Raw genomic sequence first — 19543 nt, 5'->3', positions numbered from 1 at the left:
GCTACTCCTACCCGTTTAGCTTCCAGGTGAAGGACCCTTCCCCCAGCAGCCAGCCTTTCTGTGCGACCTGCCTCCTTTCTATATGTATGACTTCACATTTGGCTTTACGCTGATGCATACTGTTTGCATGTTCTCAATTTATGAAAACACCCAAATGAGAGTCCTGTGTTGGTCATTGTTTACCACTCCCTGAACTCTGCAACATCTGCAAAATTTATCAGCACTGATTTTATGTTTTCTTGCAGGTTGTTGACAGAAAATATTAACTAGTAAAGAGCCAAGATTGCATTGTGCTGAATAGGAGGGAATGGGGCCAGAGTCACACTGTTCAGGCAACAGCTCTGTTTTTCAGTAGGGGAAAACAAATACCTGTGATAATCACGAATACGAGCTTACACAAGTCAAGAGAAAAAGATCGGACAACTAGATAAGGATGAGATTGGCAAGATCTGCCTCTGTCTTTTTCTCTCTTCGGCATTCTACAACCTCAGTTCTCTCTTTCGAGCCACATGAGGCTGCAGGGACCTGGCGTGACCCGGGCCAAGGGGACTGCTGGGCTGAGCATTTCTTTCTTTCAGTACAGCGGCGTGGCATTTGCCATTTACCGCATCATACATGATCAAAGAGTTGCGCGGGTGTTATTACCTCTTCCTTACACACAGTGTCCCTCTGAGGACTGCTGAGAGCCATTATCCCACCTTCGCAGATGCAAAGGACAGAGCTGAAGGCACCTCAGAGCAGCTGCAGAATAGACTAAAATCCCAGAGCAATCTGTGCACCTCCAAGCGCTCTGGCCCAGAATAAGAAGCCTGAATTAACAGAAGAGGGAGCCTACTTCTCTCAACACAGCAGTTTCACCACTGTCTAACCAAACACCCTTTCTTTCTCCCAAAGCATCTAATTTATTGCTAAAGGAAATTGCTGTTCTCTTCCCGAAACCACCAGCAAGAAAAAAAAAAAAAAAAAAAGGAACCTTTTGCAACTGCCTTTGTTTTCCTCTCTGCCAGCAAGTCTCTGCCTCGCCTCTCCTTACAGAACATCTTGTTGCAATGCCCATAACATCCCCATAAAAACGTGTGCCTCGTCAAGCTTGCCCTGTCACCAGTGTTTGACAAGTGTCAGAGAAACCCCATAAAAGCCAGGCTGCAAGCTCATCAGCGCAAAGGACACCATGTGTTGAACACATTGACAACTCTCAATAAACAACGTCTCTGCCGAACAGCTGGTTGGGCTGCTTGGGTTTGGAAGAATGTCGTCCACATTGCCTACTTACGTGCGTGCTCCTCAGTGATGCACTGAAGATCCTGTGCATGGGGAGCGGAAATACGCCACTTCCAGAAGATACCAAAGTATTTTATTTTTTTTAATGTATCCGAACAGAAGTTTAGATCCCGATTCAAGGTTTATAGCCCACTTCAGCACTACAGATGTGCAATAAAGGGGTGGCTTCTTGATACAGGCGCATGAGACATTCGTCGGGGAGGGGATATTAGAGGTGATGGTAGGAAGAGCTACCCTAATCTCGTTTCCTTCTTCCCGCTCTCTCATGAGATACACAGATCCCGTTTCATTTAGTGCTTTCTTAAGTACCCGAGCACAGAAACAGAGGGAATGCTCACCAAAACAGCATGGCTATCACAGCAGGACAGACACCGCATGGCTGGGGCAGAAGGGCCCCTGCTTCTCTGCCTTCAGCACTTGAGACAGAGGAAAGTTTGGTCCAGGGCTCACCTTCCTACCACTGGGACGTGTCTCCTCCACGAGTGGAAGGGCTCCTGGCCCACCTTTGTTGCCAAATCCCAACCCTGCGGACACCAGGCCAGAGAAGAAACACAGATCCCCGTGCAGATCATTTGGCCTCTGAGATGCAGCTGCTGTTGCTTCTCTCTCTGGCTTGTTCCATGGAGCCTGCAGGTGTTTGGATATGGCCATTTCCCAGTAAAACTGGTGGTATGCTGATGTTTAAAATAAAATAAAATAAACCCCTAGTATTATGGCGTATAGCTGAAGACCACCCCAGATTTAGCATTGCCTCTGGTGAGACACAGAATGTAAACAGTCTGTTTGATTAAACCATCCCGAGCAAGAGGACTTTGGGGAATTCCAATCTTTCCCAGCTCAAAGAAGAGCAGAAGATATGCTGGTACTCTGCTCTTCATTAATTCAGAGCTCTTCAAAGGGCAAGAACGAAGCACTCAACTTTCCTCCTAGGACAAACTGTTGATAATTATCCTGGAATTCTTGGAGGAAGCTCACCAGTATAAATCAGGTCCATTTTCCCCCCTTCTCTTTTTAATCTGTTCACAGGCAAAGAGATTGTGCAACAACTGATAAACTCTGCCCATGCTGCGATGCAAAATGCTCGTTACTGATTGTCTCCCCCCTGCATTAGGGTGGGAGGTGGAGAGACCACACTGGAACAGTCTCACAGACATGGCTATTAATTACATGCCAGAAAATATTTGTACAGTAAGAGAAACTGCTCTTCCAACAAAAAGCAACAGATAAGACTACTTGAAACCATCACATTTTAAGGTAAAGAGATTCCGCCAGCACTGGAGACCTTCTGTAATACATCTAAACCTTCGAGGCTCTTAGAACTAAAAGCAGGACCACAACTTTCACATCGAGAATACCTGGGAAAGCTCACTCATCCCCACTTCCCAAAGGCACTCACTCCTTTTGGAGGAGGAAGGGGAGCCTGGGGCAGGAGCACTGCGCTGAGAGCACCCCTCTGTGTGAGTAAGGAACCACAACCCTACCAGTGCAGCCTCCCTCACTCCCACAGCTTTTCTTTATCTCCTCATTTTCCCATGCATCTTGAATAGCCAGAGAGGCTTTTCAAAGGAGGATTCCAGTGTCTCCTGGAGGGAACCAACCCCCTAATTCCCTTACCTCCCACCTGAGACCACCAAGGTTCAATCCGAAAAGCACAAGCCAGGAGAAGTCACAAGAAAATGATCTTTTGCTTGGGTTCCCCCTGTGCTGGGGGGGGTTTAGGGGGCCTCTGGAGCAAGCAAAAGCATTTTGTGTTTTCCAGCTGACAGCACCATTACTATGCCTGTCTGTCCTTGCTGCAGAGCTCACGGTGAGTGCACAGCCCCGCGTTAGCTACTTCCTCGGCCCCTGCTCACCCCTACCTCCTTACACCGGTGGCCCAGTGAGAGAGATGTGTGACACCAGATAGATCAGCCGTGTGCTCAGACTACAGAGCAGGATAATTGTCCTCTGGGCTATTTTAGTCCTTTTACGGCCTTTGCATAACTCCTGAGCAACAAACAGTATTGCCAGGAGCCAGAATCTAGATTTCAGTGGGAAGAAAGGTAGAAGAGAAGAGAGAACTGGTGGATTTATCAACAAGAAATCCCACAAGTTCATTCAAGCTCATCCCCCTGCTTGGGGTTCCCAAAAACTGCCCTGGCTGTTCATTATTTTGAAGCAGATTGACATTAGAATTTGACTCCCTCTTTTCTCCCATTTTCCGCAACGGAGGGAAAAGAAGAGAAAGACACACAGTCAGACAGACAGGCTGACATCTCATCAAAGCAATTCCTACAAGCAGATGTAGAGTAGGAAACATCCAGCAACCCTGCTGGCTCCAGCCCACAGCCTGGACCTGAGTGCCTGGTTGATTTTCATTAACTAACTTTTCTTCCTGTGAACTTCCTCTGAGGGTGTTTGTTTATAAACAGAGGAGGGGATATTATTGCTGGAGATGGGACAGTAATGGGAAGGGGTGAAGGAGTTTACAGCCACAAGAGTGGAGAGCAGAGTTTAGAAGTGTTTGTTGCTGGAAACACAAAGGGCTCACTGTAAAAGCAGTATATTGCCTAACGTTACAGCCTGGAGGGAATATGATAGGTATATGCAGAAAATGCTCCAAAAAGTTAAAACAACCCCACATTGTACAAATACGTCCCGGTGCATCACCACGACCATTACACACCCAAATTAAACCATCCACGGCAGCGCCGGTGGTTGGAGGCTGCTCTCCATGACATCCATTTCTCTCTCAGCTGGTTCCTTTTCCCCGCAGCACGCTCCCTGTCTCGGCCCCAGGTCCTACACATTCACCCGCCTGGAGCAGCCCCCTGACTTCCTCGCCAGAGGAGTAACTTTAGGTTTACACTGGTGCGCTCAACAGCACAATCTGGCTTGGACTCCTTACCCTTCCCTCTGCCAAGTACATGTTTCAAAACTGTGTGCGTAATGCATTTAGTTAACATTTGCTTTTTCTCCCAGTACTCCTTTTCTCCCCGAACATCTCCATTCATGCGCTACAGCACAGGAGGCTTCCAATTCTTGTCTAGCTCATGCCGAAAATGATTCCCATTAAATTATCACTGGTGAAAGGTGCTATTTTGACCTCGGAGAGGCTGCTCTGTTTATCCACAAGACAGATGCAATGTAAGACAGTAGTAATGCAAGCTCCAGATCTCAACCTTAGCACCTCAGTCTTTACAAGTGCAGATGCTGCTGATTTCAGAGCAAAACACCATTCCCATGGATCATACAATGCACAGTTTCCCTGCTGGTGCTTCCAGCAGAACCCTTGTTGTTCAGCCATGCACTAGATGATGCTCCCCCCAAAACAGCCTGCAGTTACTGGGCAATAACATGCAAAGCCCCTTCTGCAACCACTCATCTCGTCCGTATTTAACTTTGGGGAAAATCTGTTGGTTTTGCCCTTAATTAATACCCCTGGCTATCTCGAGCCAGGTTTTCAGCAGTTCTGAGGAAATGCTTAGCAGCTACAACTTACATGTTTTACAAGCAATTTCAGCAAGCCATCATATCAATCAGCGTGAAGATGTACCAAAAATAGCACAGTATTCCAGCTCGAATTGAAGCACCCTGAGCTGAGGGGCTCTGGTGACACTTGCTCTGCTCTCCCACTTTGGGCTGCATACACGGCTCCCTTTGAGAAACGCAGCAGCTCACGCCGACTCACGCATCGCCAGCAGGTCTGGATCAGAGAGGTTAGTTCAAGACCATCTCATTTTCTGCCATGTCCAAAACGCTCCTGTCACAAATGCCAGCTGGTCTCCCTTCCTCACCCGCCCTCATGTTGGCAGTGCTTTCAATAGTCTGACGCCCGGTGAAGGACTTCATCACCGGCACCATCAGCTCAGCATGGCAGTTACCCACCGAAGCACCAACAACAGCCTACAGGAATTAAGGGGTGTCCACTTCCCAGGGAGGACAAGCCAGGCGGAGGAATAACCATCATCACCACTAAAAATGGACTTAACAAAGAGCCAAGTCCGCTGGGATCCGTTTCTAGCTCCATCTCAGACACATCAGAGCATCCTGCTGTACCTCAGTTTCCCTGGTTTTAAGGACAATGCTCTCTCATGCCTGAGAAACGTATCGCCACCATCAGCAGGATGTTTTGAGGCAGTTACCAGGACTACAAAACTGCAATCGTACTGCAATGATAAAGGAAAACAACAGCGCTAGAATATATTAGGACAGGAGAAAAATAACCTACATTCAAAACTAAGCAACACTGGTAACAGCAAAGGCCTGCCCTTTCCATTTCTTTCCCTCACTGTCTTAAATAAAACAAACAAAACAATGGTGATAAGATCTTTCCTCAATCCAGTGGATGATCTTTGCGAATACGCTTCCAACACTAACAGCAGAGAACAGGCAAGGAAGGAGAGGCAGGAGGAGAGGAGCCTGCAGCTGATGCTCGGTGTCGGGAACAGGCCTGCTCTTCTTTCTCCCAGTTCCATGACGACAGAAGACTCCAGGGAATCAGATGAGGGAGGGGAAGATGGGTCAGAGGAGAGAAATCCATATGGGAAAGTGATTTAAAGCAAGTAAAGAGACAATAAATTACATAAGGAGATGGAGGAAAAACACAGCAGAGGGGATGAAGGAGAAGAGATAAAAGGGCCCTGAGTATCACTCAAAAGGAAGACTCAAGGAAAGCCTACCAGACCCCAGGAGTTAATCAGCAAAGAACAGTGGTTTTCTTCTCTAACACAGCAATTCTTTTGCTTTCTTGAGCTGGTATCGTATCTCTCAGATGCTGCTTCACCAGGCCAATTCCAGATGCTTCTCAGTTTCACTTCACCCTCACTCCCTCTTTGTGAGAACAACTGCTCGCTCCTTGTTTGTGCACCGCTAGGATGGATATTAAACAGAACAATATCAATAATTCCCAGAAAATATGCATGAGCATATGCCTGACTCAGCACACAAACACACAGCTTGCTTACCCTCCGTTCCCACAGCATTTCCAACACCGGTTGGCTGCAGCCACCAACCTGGGAGCCACCCTTGGTCTGCAGCACCCTTGGATGGTGAAAGAAAAGGAGAACTACAGAGAGCGTGGGGTTATCCACGGCATGCGCGTGCTAGGAAGGAAGAAAACAGCAATTGTGCAGAGCAGGAAAAAGGGAAAGACGGGGGAATCAAGGACACCAGATAGTAGAGAATGAGCCGAGACTATGATGGTGATAAGAGAGGGTGGAGGGATTGGACGGGAAAGTTACACACTTACATCACCCAGCAAAACAGAAAACCGGACAGCGTGTTTTCAATAAGGGCTCGTTTTAACACTGAAAAAAAAGGAGAAAGGTTGAAAGAGACAGAGGCCAAAGTGGGATTTGGAGTATAGCAAAAACAACTAAAATAAACATGTCCCCTTCCCCTGGCCAATTTCTCTGACGTTAAGGCTTTGCAATTTTTCTTCTCTTGTATCCAAAGCAAGAAAGGACAGCAAAATAAAGGACGTTAATGCAAGGACCATGGAAGGGTCTGGGACACAGGAGGGATGCAAAAGACTCTCTGAAATCAGTGCCTAAGCCAGAGTCAGACGAGGTCAATGGTATTTTTCATGATCTTGAAGAGGTTTAGGATCAAATCCATGCATAAATCTAACAACAGGAACCCATCCCCATTCTCACCAAGGGATAATCTGAGTTGTGCTTATGTTTGTTCACATTTTTAACTAAGATACATACTGCACCTTCACTTGGTGCCGCCAACTTTATGGACATTGAACATTCTCAATTAAGCAAATTGTTCAGATTGCTATGAACAAGGATAGCAGGAAGAAAAAATCTGGGATAAGATGTTCACTCTTAGTCCCTTTTTAACTCCTTTTTACTTGCCTTCCAGAGTTCTGCTCTGCTCGTGTTCAGAGTAAGAGAGCTTTGACTTTATGGATGGCTGTGGAGGGAGCAAACTTTATAAAAGGCACTAACATCAAATCAAAGCAGTTTACAAGCTCTGCCACTTGTGTCAGAATATGTAGGGAAATAAACAAGCTGTTTTTCCTTGATCATTGGAGTTTAAATGCTCTATTGATCTGGGAAAAAATCAAAGGTGCTCTGGAAATTGTGTGTGTATGTGCATGCATGCTCACACCAGAGAAAACGAAGAGAAGGTTAGGGACAAGCAGAAATTAGCAGAAGACCAACCAAGCATTTATTCTGCACAGAAAGCTCAATTAAAACTAAGAATCACACCCAGGTGCCAGCTATCATAAGGTAGAGAAATGCTCATAAAGCAACATAAGGTCAGAAGAAAGGTACACCTTAATTTTTAGAAGGCTCACTTTGGGACAAGAAAAAAAAAAAAAAGGACAGCACTCTCATTGTTCTGTGCCTAGAACACGCAAAAAAATGCTCAGAACCAAGGAAATAGAAAAGTCCGGTACACCTTCCGTTTACGAAATAGAAGGATAAATATATAATGAAAGATTAATATAAAATACGTAATAGTTAAATGAAGGAAAAGATGACATTAGACTAGCTGATACAGTTGAGAGTTCAGAATAATCTGGAAGCAGCAAAAATGCAATAATGTGAATGTGTTCATTCTTCCTACAATGGGATGAAGGAACTGCCACAGAGATCAGAGAAGGGTGGGAAATGTTTGATAAAATATTTTTCTCAGGAAAACGGGAAATTAATCAAAACAGACTATCTGTGGGAAAGGATCAGTTCTGGCAAATATTCGAACTTAAAATTTCAATAGAAGTTTTGTAATTGTCAAAACACCTGATTCTTTTTTAACCTTCCGAAAATAAGAAAGCTGGTATCTTTTACCAGAAAATGTTTTCCTTTCTCATAGTTAACACTTTTCTAAATCAATGCCTTGGATTTCTAGGTACTTAAGATGTTGTCAATCTGTCCTCTCTTCCTGTCTTACATTATAGTGGTGACTCTGGGTCTTAGCTAAAGATCTTTGGTTTATAGGAGAGTGCTGGGAAATTTTCAGTGGCCTGTGCTATATCAGAACCTACAAAGTGGATATTCTGTGAATGTTTGGACTAATTATCTACTGTTATATCCCTGACACTGCAGGGGACTAAATTTGGCAACCCAGGTGGTCCCTTCTCTGCTTGTGCTCCTATAATTTCTTTCAGAGAAAAGAAAAGAGGAGCTGAAAAAACAACAGCTAAAATTGGAAGCAAAACTATTATATGGGAACATTTCAGCTGACCCCAGCCATGGAAGGGTTTATTTTTGTTTTTTCAATGTGTCTTTTTGAAAAAAGCCACTATAATTTGGCTCTCGATTCTGGCTCAGGCCTGCCTGAGCAATGGAAATCCAAGGTGAAAGTGCTCAGTTAATCCCCTGGTCCTGAGAGCACCTAATACCTACTGGTCCTGCAGTATTTTTATGCTGAAGCTGCTCAGGCTGGCATCTCTCTTGCAACAGACCTGAGGAGCTCGGCTCCTTCATGCGGGCTGAGCCAGAGCAGACTCCAGAAGACGTTTCTCCACCAGGGCTTTCTGCTCCACACAGCCGGCATGCCCTGACCATGCAGAACTGGGGTCAGCTCCAGAGGCCAGGGAGGTTCCTGCCAGCATTTCGGCTCTTCGCTGGTTGAGGAACCCAGCTGGGGATCACCCTCAGCAGAGGCTAGTGAACACATGAGGCTCGTGGAAACACCACCAGCAGACTCTTGCACCCGCTTTAGAAGTGGAGACCTGTCCCGATCTTCATGAGAAAGGTGAGAGGCACCTACCTTCATGAAAGGATTCAGGGTGAGGGACCCCAGGCAGCCAGCATTGCCCCTTCCAGCTGCTCCAGCACTCAGTGAGACCTTGGGGATTTAGGATTTAAGCACATCCCTCACTATGCCACATGTGGCCGGGGCAGATGGTGGGCTCCTCTGCATCCCTCAGTGTGTCGGTGGTTTTGGGATCCCCTTGGCCACCTGCAGCATTCCCCCAGCGCCACATGAGGAGGTGACACAGGGACCTGGAGAGCAGCTTCAACCAGAGGCGATAACTTCTGGGCCTTTGGTCTGTCTTTCCACGATTCTTCAGTGTGCGAAGGCTCTCTGAGGGCTTCCTCTCACCCTTGCCGCTGAGGCCCTCCCTCTGCTCTGCGCTTCTCCAGACATCTTCCCCGAAACCCTGAGGAGAGCCCCGCTCTTGCAGTCCCTCCGAACACTGGCCCCTCGGCCGGCTTTCTGCCTCTCGCAAGCTCTTCTGACTGGAACAGGCTGGCTTGAAATAAATCAGGCCAAAATGAAGCTTGGGGAGGTGAGCTCAGCCCAGGACACAGCTCCATGCCTACAGGAGGCAGCCATACATCATTTAGGAATCTAAATTTACCATCCTTCACACATAAAGAGGCAAACTTCCTTCTTTTCTTTTTTTTTTTTTTTTTTTTCCTTTAATTACCATTTTATTGAATAGAGCAGCCCACGAGTAAGTGCTTTAGGAAAATAAAACATGCTCGTCAGACTGTTCTGACTCTGGTGTGCAGCCGGTTGAATGAGACCAGTTGAAATTGGAAGTCTTACGGAAAGAAAAATCCTTTTTCCAGTTCCCGTTTCTGACTCTTGTCCCAGCTTCTGCAGGCTGGAGGAAATGAGCTGCTCAAACGCAAATATTTAGCAAATGACAAGCTACGCCGTATTTTTTCAGTGGCCTATTAGTCATGGCTTACCCGGATCCGTAGGCACGAAGTGGCTGGTCGTCTGAACCCGGCTGCTGGGAAGCTGGAGGCACGGGGTACCTGTATCCCTGAGGACTGGGGGCTTGTCACCCATCGCAGTGGCCGTGCAGATGTGTGAGGCCCAGCCCTGTGGCCCAGCTGTCGCTGAGCTCCAGCCCCTGGCCCGTGCTACTTAAACCGCAGGCCTTGCGTTTGGCTCATTCCGTAGTCCTTCATCTCAGTACTTCATTACAGATCAAAACAAGTGAATCCACAGAAGGAGGCAACAGGCTGTTGAAGATGAGAAATGCTGCATTTTCTACCTACCTATTATTTTGATACCAGTGAAGCTGTGTGTAAGCTGTGTGAAGAGCCCCTCAAGGTCCCAACGCACCTGCTACGGGCATTGGCCCTGGGGACAGGCCCCGGCTCCCTGCTTCCACCTGAGGTGTATTAGTGCAGCACCGGACTCCAAAACTCCAGAAGTGAACCAAATGAAACCAAAACCCAAACGTATATTCTTAAACCCTGTGGAGGGAACGGACTTATGCAGTGTCAATTACATATCTGTATAATTGCCCAATTATTGGCCCCCGACACAGATGTTTCTCAGTCTCTCACACACAAGAGCTGCGGCTTTAAGTGAGCTCCACTGTGCTGATTTTGGCGTTTCTTTCCCTTTGGATTCTGCTGCAGTTTTATGTTCACCAAGGACTGAAGTTGGGAAAACACAGGCACTCCCTTACATACGAAGCTTTATTAAGTTGGGATCATGCTCTCTGTTGGCAGGGAGAGGAATAGAGAGACAGAGGAGAATGAAGGCGGGAAGGGAAAAAAAAAAAAAAAAACCAACAAAAAACAAAACACAACACAAATAACTTTCACTCTTCAGAGCAGGCACGCCTTCTTACTCCAGCTCCTGCTGCCGATCATTCATCCCGCTCCTCTCAGCTCCCAGCCAGTAAAGAGTCAACATCTCTTTCCTATGAAAACATGAGCTCTGCTGCTCCTGAGCCACACACCAGAAAACACACTGACAGGGACTCTGGAGGATCCTGTTTCTCAGGATGGGGTCGCATTTCTATGGTAGAACTGAAATATCTTTGATTACAACAGAAGCAAGGTCAACGGTGCTTTGAAGCGTCTTATTTTTGCATGGCACGCGTATTATCTAACTTGATTACGGTCCGGACCTTAACTCCTTCGTTCACAACTAGGGATGCATTCAAAGGCTTGCTGGGGGAAAGCGCACAACCTCGCATGATTAATACCATGTGCACACGCGTGTATTTACAAGAGGGATGTACTGTGCTGTGTGGTAGGTACGCACATCCAAGGAGTGTTTGTCCAAGAACTGTGTGGCCCGGGGAGGGACCCAAGTACGCACGAGCTGAGAGCTGCCGCCGCTGGAGTCGCACCGCAGGAGCCGCACAAACGAAGCCCAGCCCAGCTCCAAAAAAGCTGCTGAGCTTTTGCGTAACACAGATCAATGGGTCAGACTTCTAGTTTCCCAACAGCTTTCCCTGACAAATGCCAGAACAGATATCAGTGAAGTCAAACAGGGCAGCAATAACATCACTGCCAACCAGCGTGAAAATTGGCAGAGCCTGGCACCGAGGACTGCCTATCATCAGAGACAGGGCATGGCCCGGCGCAATGACGAACCCACTTAACAGCACTGTAAAATTAGCCATTTATGAAAACAAATTGAACACTGCAGCAGAGGGTGACGTAAGGAGAGTTGGCTCCAGACAGAAACAGAAACTCCTGTAGCCTGGATTAGCAGAAGAGCTCCTTTCTATCAGGGCTCAGGCACAGGAGCTGATAACAACTCGGGTCCTACATGAGATTTTTAACAGACGGGCAGGCTTCCCCCACAGGCACGCGTGGGGCTCCTACACAACTCGCAATGACTCCTTGCACGCCAGGCGGGATCGAAGAGCAGCAGGCAGCAGAGGCAGAGGGTGGGGGCAGAAGGCAGATGAGGGTACAAGAAGGGCTCTGGCAATGAGGTGTTCTCCAGTTGGTCCTGCCCTCCCTGCCAGATCTGCACTCCCACCTCTTCCCACTTTGCAGAAGTTGGGGAGAAACTTACTCCTGGCAACGTCTGCAGACGGACCCGCTCCCTGCCCACCCGCAGCACCCAGAAGGGCTCTGGGTGTCAGCGGGGTCCTACAGATGCGGCGTCAACAGCAGAACAGGGCTCCTGCGTCTGTCACATCCCAAAACAGTGAAAATGAGAAAGCCAAGTGTTTTGGCAGCCAGAACCCTTGATTTCCTCATTGAGGGAAGCGTAATCTCTCCCTAAGCTTGCTGCAGGTCTGGGAGGCTGTGGTGTGCGGAGGATACTCCGAGTGAGTTCCTCTTGGACCTCTTCCAGGTGTTTACACACAGAGCCAAACCTGGCTCCTCTTCAAGAGTGTGTGCGAGGGGGAAGGGGGAGTTTAAAAATAAAATAAAAATCACAAAGTCCTCCCGAGCTGAGCTGCAAGCTCAACAGTGCTAAACTGGGGCATTTATTTTCATTTTTCACAGTGGAATGTTATTTCCATGCATAAAATGGGTCAAGTGTTTTACACAGGCAACAAACCAACCTCCCCCATCCAATTAAAGTATTTTACTACAAATGATCTTTGTGTGTGTTTGTCCAGGTCCCCTATTGTATGAATTACAGATACTTGCACCTAAGACGGACACGGGGTCCTGGGTGCTGGGTTAAACACAACCACACAGACAGCACTGTGCCACTGCGAGATCTGTGCACACCCCGATTCTTCCTGCCCTGAGTTGCAAGGGAAGCACTTTGAGCCCTGGGGTTTAAGTTAAGATTGGGAAACAGAAGAGTGGAGCATGAGAAAGCCAGGGGAAATAATGCAAGTAATAAACTATTTATCCAATGAAATTGCTCGCCTGTCTGTCCTACTACAAGCAAAGGGGAGCAGCCCTTGCCCGGCACCTCCTGCCCACCCCGCAGCCACACACGCTGCGTCCCCCTCCCCACCAGCGAGCCGAGCAGCTGGGACTGGGGAAAGTTAAGGAACCGCGCTGCCGAGTTCATCTCCCTTTCTGTTTTCCCCAGGACAAAGCAACTTTGCCGAGAGGCGACAGTCGCGCAGGTCGGGGACGGGGAGGGGGAGACGGAGGAGATGGCAGGGGGACGGCGGCAGGGCAGCGAGCGGGGCTGGTGGCCACGGCTCCCGCGGCACAAGCATCCGCCGCCTTCTCTAGGAAGTGACTCCGGTTAAAGGGAAAGGGGAAATCCTCCCTGTCTCTTTAAGGCATCCTAGGACATGGAAACTTCGTACTTTCAGGGAATCTCCTTGCCAAAAGAACTGTAAAACATGTCTTCCTCCCCCCCCACCCCACCCCTGCCCGCTCCTCTTTCTGACTTGTTTTCCTTTTTTTTTTTTTTTTTCTTTTCTTTCTTTCTTTCTTTTTTTTTTTTTTTTTAAGGGCATTTCCATTTTCTGTGACTTCCTTCAGAGCAGAGATGGATGTGGCGACATTTATAAGGGTTTGTAACCCTCCGAAAAGTATCCGATTTCACGACAACTTCGCTGCACTTTATCACTAAAGCGGGGAGAGGGAGGGAGGCGGCGGGAGGGAGGGGGAGAGGGAGCGACCGCACGGGAAAAGGACCCAAATTCATGATGGGCTCATAAAATTTAAATAAGAAAAGTGCAATATCCCTCATTATTGTTCAGCTCAGACAGCTTAGACTGGTAGCTGCTTTTAGTACTAAATGGTTTTATAGGGCTATTTGACCTTACAATCATTTGTGTTACACTTGCCGTTTCTAAGGGGAGACAAAAATACTCGACATCCTCTAGCTGCAGCGCTAGTCCCAGCCCTAGCTGAGTGCCGAGGGGTTGGGAACTTTATAAACTCATTTGATTCATTTGAGGTTTCACAATAGCCAAAAGTTCCTTTATAGCTTTTTGGAAACCACATGCTAACATAGCATCTAAAAAGGTAACAGTGAAAGTACACTAAAGAGCTAATAAAACTAAGGAAATCGTAGAGGGACCTTCCACATGCATTTCTTCGCAGCCACACACCAGACATACATTTCTTTCCATACATGCATACAAGCTACTTTTAAAAGCTCTACTTACAGTTTTCTGACCTGCAAATGAGTTAAAAACCCACCGTAAGAGCTCTCTCCCCTGTCTGCATCTCAATCCAGACAGACAGAAATACAGAAACTACCCAGGCTACTGCCATTTCCCTATGCAAAAGTTTACATAACTTTTTCTGTGAGCATATACTTTCAGCCAGTTTGCCGAGCTCCACTATTCCCCCGAATATATATATAATAAACACAGCCGTGCATGTTTACACATGCACTCCCGTACGCACGTATGTTGCAAGGCACACGCACATTTAAATGCACACACACATACACTACACACACGCACGCCTACAGCTGGCTGCTCTGCCGGCTCCCGGAACGTAAAAGGGATGCTGCAGCCCCAGGCACGACGAACTACCTACCTGCAATGACAGCCGGAGATCTCTGTCCTCCTTCAGCTTTCAGCCACACTTGCAAAGTGAAGGCATCTCGGGGCAGCTCAATATCTGCCTTCAGCCGCAGCTGATCACCTTGTCCACTGAAATAGAGCGCCCTGCTCGGGGTAAGGGACTCCTCTTCGTCCTTTACCTCCCGCTGTTGCCTCCTGCGGGGGACATGCCCAGGCTCCAGCCCAGCAGTGGAGCGCCTTCCTCGGGCTAACCTGGTGGCACAGGTGCCCGGGGCAGTGTAGAGGAGCTGGCGGCTGTGCCTGGTGTCCCTTCTTGCCCTGCGGGAGCGCTCGTCCATCCCACATTCGGGTCCACTGGCTAGGGCTGTACAGAGAAGCGCAAGAGGCAGCAGCAAACTCCAGAGCTGCATTTCCAATCTTCCCCCCCCTTCTCCCCTGCAAATCCTCCCGATCTGCCAGCTTTGGGCTCCTCCTTGCCTTGACTTTCTTCTCTTGTTCACCCTTCTTGGTATTTGCTCTTTTTATAACCCTTCTCAGTTGCTTTTTCTTTTCTTTTTTTCTTTTTCTTTCTTTCTTTTTCCTGCTTATAGATTTTTTTTCCTTAAAACAAATAAAAATAAAATAAATCAAAACTCCTTCCTTCTTGGTTGAAATGTATTTCTCTGTTCTTCCTCCTCTATCTGTCTTCTTCTCCTCTATTCCTCCACAGCTGGAATTCCTCTCTCTCTTCTTTTCTCTGCTGGATTTTCTTCCCTTTATTTTTTTTTCTTCTTAAAAACAACACACACACATACTCACACACACACAAAACAAAACAAAAAAACAAAACAACCCCCCCAGCTTTCTCCAAGACTCAGACCCACTGATTTCCCTCCCCCCAAAAGATGCTCTAATCTATTTATTTTTTTGGCCTCCTTTATAACATAAGCCACAACCCCCTCCTTCCCCCCAACCTCCCCCCCTCCCTTCTTCTCCACAAAATGAAAGAAAAGAGAAAAAGCCCCTCAGAAGATGAGTAAACAAGAATATGCTAATCTACTCTAGGGTGCTCCACCTTCCCAATTGAATGATTCCCATTAAAACTGCAGGGATCATGACTAATCAATCAGCTTGAAGGAGCAGATAGCTCCAGAGGTTCAAACACTTTTGCTGTTTTCTTTTTCCTCCCTTCTTCTCTCCTCTTCCTCTTTCCCCCTATCACTTTCCCCTCTCTTATTTAATTTTTTTAAAGAAGACAATCAAGATGAATGGATCAATGTGATAAAAATCCTGCACCCCCCTTTTTGCAATCTCCCCAGCTTTCTTTCCCAGTCCAGTCCAAAACACACATTCCTATTTTTTTTTTTTCTTGGCAAAAGAGAAAGCTATTTCTCCTCTCAGACTCCCCGTTGCACTTTGCTGGTAAACCTTATGCTCCTCTGCAGCACATAAAGAGTCTTGAAACTTGAGTCTCAGATATTTTTTTAATTGCTTTCTTTCTTTCTTTCTTTTTCACTCTCTCTCTCTCTTTTCCTAATTCTTTCTTTTCCTCTTATTATTTTCTTAAAGTTATGCAATCAGCCAGGCTCCCCCTTTTGTGGTCCCCCTCAGTGCAGTTGTGTGCAGCTAATCCAAATGTTGCATCAAAAGGTCCCCATCGAATCATCAGGAGCTAAAAGGAGAGAAGCTTTTTGAAGAGCATTTGCCTTCCAGAAGCTGTAGCAACAGAGCAGGATTTGGTTTTTGAGTGCTCCCAAAGACTCCTGTTTTTTTTTTTTTGAAATAATAATAAAAAAAATAATATTAATTTTATTGGTGAATTGAGTCAAAAAATCCTCTCTCAATATTGCTAATTTTTCAGTCTAAAGATTTCAGCTCCCCTGGTTTCCTTGGCTTAGTTGTAGCCACAGGTAAGATTCTGGCTGCTTGCTGGTTTGTAGATCTCTGTTTCTGAGCTGGGACGTTTCTTTTTTTTCTCCTTTTTTTTTTTTTTTTTTAATTTTTTTTTTTCACTCTTGAAAGATCTCAAAAGCTCCCCCTGATGGCAACAAAAAGGATTTTTCTAAGTACTTAATAAGTGGAAATGACTTAGCAGTAGCACAGCCTGAATCTACTGGCCACAATTCCATTCAGAAGAAGTGCAGCAGAACCGAGTGGAGCTGCAGTCTCAGACCCAGGAATTCACGTCACCCTCTTCCTCCGCCTCAGACCTGACGATGGCCACACCACCTTACCTTCCTGCAGGCTTCGAACAGAACTCGCTCAAGAGTTTTCCTGGGACTGTAACCTTACAGCCTTTGCAGATGACCCTGTTAGGATGAGCTTGTTATGGCTACTTACGCTTCAAATATACGTGATAAAAGTAATGAAAGCAAATAGGGAAATGAGAAATAATTGTTGCATACTCACAAGGCTTCTGGGAGAGGGCTTTTCAGCTCCTTACTAATTTGCAAACACTCAGGAATGTACAATTGGCATCTGATTTTCAGAGATGTTGCACATGTCCACAAAGCCCCACAAAAGACAACAAGAAGTGCAGCTGATCAGCCCCACAGACCTTCCCTCCACAACAGCTCGACTTGCAATAAAGATAACACAACACTGGTAACATCTACAAAGTTTGGAATACAAGACCTCAAAGCAATTAAGCCTCTCAACAATCAAGAGGAAATTGTTAGGTAGCAAACAAACTACACCACGGCATAAACTCCCATAAACGTCCTGAAGATCTCAGAGGGATGCAAAAAAGCCACTTATGCATGCGTGCCTGCTCAGCAGAAACAGTTTAAGATCAGAGTCTGTGTATTCCACTTTGCTATTGTAATTTAACATGTAGAGGATACTGCAAATCAAACGAAAAATCACAAAGTCGAAGTGAATGGGCTCAACTTCAAATAAGAGTTAAACCAGGAAGAGTCTTGATGCCCAGGACACTGCTTGCTCCAGCTGAAAACTCCGCCGACATCAATGGGAACTCTGCCCATGCCTGGAAGAGCAGGCTCTCTAGCTTAAATAACACAGCTTCCAGTTTTTCCAGTGGAAAAAGTTAATTCTGCAAAATCCAAATTTTCTTAGGGGCATTATGATTTGGCTGCAATCATCAAAGAAAACAATTGAAACATTGCAATTCGATGGCACTGCAGCATTTCGTTGTGAACATATTTGACCTTATACTCTTAAAATAGCAAAGGCAAAAGCAAGTGCTTCGCTGTTACCAAAACACAACACGTCAATGCCATGGGTTATAGTTCCATTAACAAACTCAAGAGTATTCCAGCTGCAGAGGAAAGGACCAAATCTTGACTTTCAGTATTTACGGTAGACAGAAGAAAGTATGAAAAGATGAGATTTACCTCTCGAGCACAAATTAAATGTTCAATCAGTTTTACTTCCAAGACATTGCAAAAGCAGAAAGGAAATGTGGTGCCTAAACTCTTGAGTCCTGAACGATGAAGAACAGAGAGTGGAAGAGTGATGTGATTTTCGGAATAGGGAGTAAATCTGGGATTCCTTAAGTCCATGGGTCAGATCTAACTTCCCTGACAACAGATGAAATTCTACCCTGCACAGATGGACATTTATTTTCTGCTTAAGCCAGTACTTAAGTGATGTACGGGCCTTCTGGCAGGGGGGTTTCTACCCAAGGAGAATAATCCTCCTGTTGAACTCGAGTGGAGTATTCTCCTAAGTAAAGGGAGCAGGATATTGTCCTGCATCTAGAGATATTTTCACTAGAAAAAGAAAAAAAGCACCAAACCCTAGATACATGTATGGAGACAAGAATTAAAATAGATATTTATGATATTATGCCAAAAAAATAGCATTGAGCTACATGCTGCATGCAGTCATTATAAGTAGAAATACTCAGCAGGAATCTTAGCTGAAGCTGCCAATAACTCCCAGGTTCAAGACTAGAGCTGAGTGAATAAATCATAACAAATAATGGTTTTGTCAAATTTTGACTTTTTTTTTCCTCCTTTTTGCAAGCAGCCTGCAAAACCTCTCAAATATGTTTGAAATTATATGCCCATTTCTCCCTCATATTTAGTCTTTCTCCAAGGCCAATTAGCACACGATTTGCTGTAATGTACACATTTTCACATTTGTTCTGCGGTAATTAGGCGAGGAAGTCACACAGCATTATTTTTGGCTCCCTGGGGGTCAGGTTTAATCACTCATGATATAGTAAAATTACTAATTCTACATACAATGGGAGATTCCACAGTTTGCAATCCTTTTCTTAAGAAATGGCGTTGGATCTTCAAATTACTCACGCGAAGGTCAATTAAAAACAACGTTTCTTGAAAGGCAAGCGAACAGCCTGCCAGTTATGGCTGAATTGAGGCCCTACTATTTTGAGCAAGTATTTGTACATAGTTGTCCTCGCTGTGCACAACTCCATCAATCACAGCAGAGGTTTATATGGTTTTTACCCCTCACCGATATCCCAATCAAGTCTCTCCAAACTTGGCCTGGGTTGACGATGGCTGAAACGCAATCCAACAGCGGCTCTGTTCAGAATCAGACAGGGCCCAGACACCAGATTTTAATGCAACGTGTTGGATTCAGGGAATATTTTATGCAATCAACAATGGTATGATAGGAATCACGCTGCCTCCACAGAGTAGCGAGGAATGAAACCCAAAGAGCCGAGAACGGCTTCAAAGCACCAGGGATTTGGGCATTCCGGGTTGTGGATCCCGTAAAACCCAACACCTCGCTGGAGACAGAGCCACACGCTCGGTGTCCGAAGGGCGAGACAGGAGCTACTTGGAACATGGCCACAGCCCCTCGTGAGCCCAGGAAAACGCAGGAACACTAGTAAGTGAAGAAACAACAATAAAAAAATGCCAAATATGTTCAATCCTGGAAAAGATTTAACAGAAGACCTAATTTGGACTCAGTGCAAATTTGCCAATTTTTTGTAAATGTTTTCTCTATCTGTTCTTCCTCCTCATATTTTCAAAAGGACAAACAATTAAAAGCCCGTGTGCTGCCTTTATCTTTGCACTCCATGCTAATGAAAATCCTGAGTTTCTGGGTGCTTTGCTAACTATCGCCTGCATGTTCATAATACCATATAACTATGCTAACTTGAGCAGGAATCAAAACACCAGTACTACATTTCCTTTATTAGTGGGTAAGAGACTCTCCTGCTGCTGCTCTCCCAGTTGT

At 46.1% G+C, this 19543-nt stretch overlaps 1 protein-coding gene across 3 annotated transcripts in view; it reads right to left on the bottom strand.

Moving 5' to 3' along the window:
* The window catches only part of PAPPA (pappalysin 1), a 363136-nt gene that overhangs the window by 168219 nt on the left and 175374 nt on the right, over positions 1-19543 (bottom strand). Inside the window, exon 1 of one of the 3 annotated variants that reach the window (XM_035342001.1) lies at positions 14403-15316. The exons of the other annotated variants lie outside the window; for them this stretch is intronic. Within the exon in view, the coding sequence (XP_035197892.1) occupies positions 14403-14799 (397 nt within the window). The 5' untranslated portion in view covers positions 14800-15316. Of the gene's footprint in view, positions 1-14402; positions 15317-19543 lie in introns of those variants that run through there. 3 annotated transcript variants of the gene reach the window in all.

The sequence above is a fragment of the Oxyura jamaicensis genome, chromosome 17 (genome assembly GCF_011077185.1).
Source record: "Oxyura jamaicensis isolate SHBP4307 breed ruddy duck chromosome 17, BPBGC_Ojam_1.0, whole genome shotgun sequence".
Classification (NCBI taxonomy): Eukaryota; Metazoa; Chordata; class Aves; order Anseriformes; family Anatidae; genus Oxyura; species Oxyura jamaicensis.
The sequence above is the reverse complement of the archived record's forward strand: the minus strand, read 5'-3'. Positions and strand labels throughout refer to the sequence as shown.